Source organism: Sprattus sprattus (assembly GCF_963457725.1).
Source record: "Sprattus sprattus genome assembly, chromosome: 5".
NCBI classification, from domain to species: Eukaryota; Metazoa; Chordata; class Actinopteri; order Clupeiformes; family Clupeidae; genus Sprattus; species Sprattus sprattus.
The window spans coordinates 19557673-19561960 of NC_137924.1; the positions used below are offsets into that span (position 1 = coordinate 19557673).

The window sequence follows — 4288 nt, forward strand, 5'->3', positions numbered from 1 at the left end:
AGGAGGAATTTCTAGCGTGTATCGAAGAGACAAAATTGGTTCAGTTTGAACACACAGCTCAATAATTCTCTCAATGGGATCACAGGCACAGCGCTGATTGGTTGGTAATTAGAGGCCACGTCAAGGCCACACATCTTCGAGCAGCAGCAGCAGAGGGGCTGTTATTTATGGGATGTGCTCCGCCTGCTTTTCCACTCTGTGTGACTATGACGCTGACCCAAGAGGTCCTCCAACAACACAGAGAAGTATGAGGATGGATGACTGTAGCATACGACAGTAATTTGCGGCATGAATAAAAGCAATTATGAGTATCGAGGCCAGTTCTACTCAGTCAAATACAGAGAGGACACGGCCATAACAGTATATTTCCTCAACTGCTCTGACCTGGGACACACATGATACTAGCACAGGCATACCTGTCCCAGGGTACAACAGCTCCATAATTATCCTGGCATAACCCATCATTAATCCTGACGGTATTAATAGAATGCATAAATCCTCAGTGGTTGCCCTTCACCCATTCTACACCCTGTGGAATAACTACAATTAGACAGCCACACACACACACACACACACACACACACACACACACACACACACACACACACACACACACACACACACACACACACACACACACACACACACACACACACACACACACACACACACACTTCTTTGGCTCAAGGTGCCCTAAGTTTCTCCATTCAATTTAAAGCTTGTCAAAATAGGAATGTCCATTATTTTGGTTGAGACTAGTTTTTCAGATCCATTCCAAATTGATATATTTCATTGGTTGTTTCTTCCCAAGTTCTAATTGACCTCAAGTTATATTTGTAATATCACCTTCACCTTTTCTGAGCGGAAGGTTGATATAGCATAAATTGCCAACCACAAAATGTCAGAACCGCTGAAAATGAACAACTTGTCAATTAAATGCTGACATTTGTTCTTCTTTACAATGACTAGGAAACCTCCAGGAATAATAAAGTTAGGCTAATTGAGTTAGTTAAGTTTAAGTTGGGAGTTAAATTGGACATTGACGGTATTAAAAGAGACAGCAGCTCCAGAGACAACAGCTTAAAAAGTTTGGAACAACGGCCCAAGCCCCTTCACAGAACACAGAAATGAATCTGCTATCGACCTCCAAGAATCATTCCCCATAGCCAGGCTGAAGCGTTGGGGCAGAACGGCAATCCAAACCCCTATTGTCTAAGGGAAGGGTCTCTGTGGAAACAGAAACAGAAGCAGACGGGAGAAAACTGGGCTGCAAGGAACATAAAAACACTCTCTCTGACTAGAAATCTATTATTTATCGCAGCTCCAACTTCCCTTCTGCTATTATGGAAGCTCATAACTAGAAAGCAAAAAGCTCAGGCTCCTACTTCAGACTGAAGGCCACTGAGGCCAGTCTTGGTAGAAAGCAAATGAGATTCCCTCTCCAGTGTTGGGCTTTGAAGAGACTCTCATCAGGGTGCTTGTACAAGGAAACTCAAAGACTGCATTTCCTTCAAGTATGGATGCCACCGATATGAAAGAAATGTATGTTACACTTCTAAATGAAGTGTATACCTTCATCTGAAACACTTCAGAAAAGAAATGAAAGAACAGACAGACAACGGTGGTCACCAATAAAAGATACACCAGACTAATGTCAGCCACTGTGGGACCCAATCATTCATCCCTACATTTATCAAGCGGGTATACAAATGTTTCAGACAGGGAATGCCAGGGAACCAGATGATATGAATTCATAAAAGCATCACTGCTTAAGAAACAAACTAAGCCAGGGAATTTGAATATTTCTTTTTCTGGAATTTGCATAAGTTGTTGGAAACCCATCCACAGAGGACTGTATAGCTGCAAGTATTTCCATTTGTACCACTTAGAGCTGTACGCATATATGATGTGCCAAAAACAGGGTTAATCAGAGAACATGGCAAACTGCAGAGGAATGCATGACTTTTTCCACCTCAATGTAATTTAGAGCGTTTATTTAGTAATGGTTACACGTACACGCACATGTACAGAGTGTTAGTAGACAGATACTGCCACAGTAAATCACCGGGAAACATGGAAATGTGCTATTCACACAGGAACAAATAAAAATGTAAATAACAACTCCTCTGATAAAAAGAAGTGAAACAGCTGCAATAAGAACATCTGAAGCTGTCCCAGTTTTCGCTTCCAATACATTGTCCCAGTTTTCGCTTCCAATACAACACCCACAAGGTCCCTTTATTTATTTATTGATTGATTTTTTTTTTTTTTTTGCTAAAACACATTCAAAAATGACCCCCCTTTTCCTACAATCAAAGATTACCTAAGGCCTTTGTGGGACATTCTACTAGATACAGGCTCCCAGAATGGGATTACAATAAAATGGCAGACATGAAATAGCAGCTTGGAGGAGGGTGTGTTCAACACAAAACATAATATAAAGAATCCGTAAGATAAAATCCATTTCACATTTAACCACAAAAGGAAATAAACATGTTCATGTAGTCCAACCTACATTTCGAGCGTTGCACATAGGAATCTGACAAGGACAAATTTGAGAGAGGTTGCTTTAACATCAGTTAAACTGATACACAGTGCTGAGGTGTAAGGGGACCAGTATGTAGGCACTTGGGCTCATGGAAATGGGCTTGACATTTTAAGCATTTTAACCTCAAAAGGCAAATTGTGCTAAATTTCAATAACAAACTATTTGGCAGTGGTGATATGCTTATCAAAGACACCGTAAAGACTGATTCGTATAACTTATGGATGCCTGAATAAACAGCAGCATAATGAGGCGGCAACATAAAAATTCCCTTTTCCCCAAACAATCTATTTGATTCACATGTAAAGTATTTCACAAATGGAAACTGATAAGCATTTAACACCTGCTTAGGAAAATTAAAATCTCACTAGATGAAAAAATGGTGAATAGTGCTAGAACTCATACAACATGGATAATCCCCCACAGGATCTCATTCTCATTTTCATAAATGCTATTTTGAGTCTGTTTAGGCCTACATCATATCATGTCTCACATGGCCTGGGATGAACTTGCCATGGAGGTAAAAAGGCCAGGCTTAACGAATCAACGAATATCACCAACATGGACCAAGACAATAGAGGGTGAGTGTACTCAATGTAATCAAAAGAGAGCTGTCAGACCCCTATTGGTTTTAAGGCTTGCAGTTATGTGGTAACTGTGCCAAAAATTCTGTAAAAAAGGTAAAACAATCCACATACATATAAAGTACTCAGCAAGGAGAAAAGAGGACCCATGTGCTATAACACTGTGCTAATTGTGTCAAAATCTTTGCTTATCTGAGAGCTACTAGGCAGAGACTTCAGGTACTCGAGGTGTCGCCTAGCATCCTCCTGGTTGTGCCGGACATAAAAGATCACATAGGCGATAACCATGGTGAACCATCCAAACATGGTCACGAACATGGCCACGTCAGTGGTCTTGTGGTGAAAGTTACAGAAGTTGATGCCAGAGTCCAGCACCTGGATGACGGGCTTGCCAGCGTGCTCCTCCAGCACAGAGGTGTGACAGCTCACCTCGTTCACCGTCTCAGGGTCGAGCTGGAGCTCGCGCAGCACCTCCTGCAGCGTGCACTCGCAGTGCCAGGGGTTGTTGGACAGGCGGATCTTGGCGTGCAGTCGAGCGAAGGCCTCCTTGGGCACGGTCTCGATGAGGTTGTTGGACAGGTCCAGCACGCGCAGGCTGTCCGCCACCCCTTCGAAGGCTCCGGCGTCCACGGTCTCGATCCGGTTCCGTGACAGGTCCAGCTCCTGTAGCCGCGGCAGGTCTTTGAAGGCCTGGTTGGGGATCTTCCGGATGTGATTGGAGGAGAGCAAAAGGGCGACGGTGTCGCGGGGGAGGTCCTGGGGAATGCTTTCCAAATTCCGCGAGGCGCAATGCACCACTGTCAGCCCGTTGCGCTCCGAGCAGTGGCAGCCTTTAGGGCAGGTGGAGGCCAGCGAGCTTGTGAACAGCATTGTAAAAAGCAAGCCTCGGGTGACGGTGTAGAATGCAGAGACAAGCAAATTCCTCGGCAAAGGAGTCCCCATAAGGAAATGCATATCCAACTTAATGTGTCCTGCTTCTGCTCCCCTAATGAGCAGTCATTTTTTGTTTTCTTTTTTTTAAGAAATTGATGGAATCACCGGCAATTAACTTGTGAAGTCAGCTTCACCTCCAGATTGGTTTGTGGGTTCCATTCCATTAGTTACACTTGATTCACTCAAAGTCTTATGCATGAGAGAAGGCTCACAATGAGTGAGGCTA

The 4288-nt window shown here is 43.5% G+C and overlaps 1 protein-coding gene across 1 annotated transcript; it reads right to left on the bottom strand.

The window, feature by feature from the left end:
• Positions 1-3282: 3282 nt before the first annotated feature.
• Positions 3283-4083, bottom strand: lrrc3 (leucine rich repeat containing 3; the record flags this gene model as incomplete). Its single annotated transcript, XM_080838330.1, has 1 exon — positions 3283-4083. The coding sequence occupies one exon, from the start codon at positions 4081-4083 to the stop codon at positions 3283-3285; it is 801 nt and encodes a 266-aa protein (XP_080694456.1).
• Between the last annotated feature and the right edge of the window lie 205 nt (positions 4084-4288).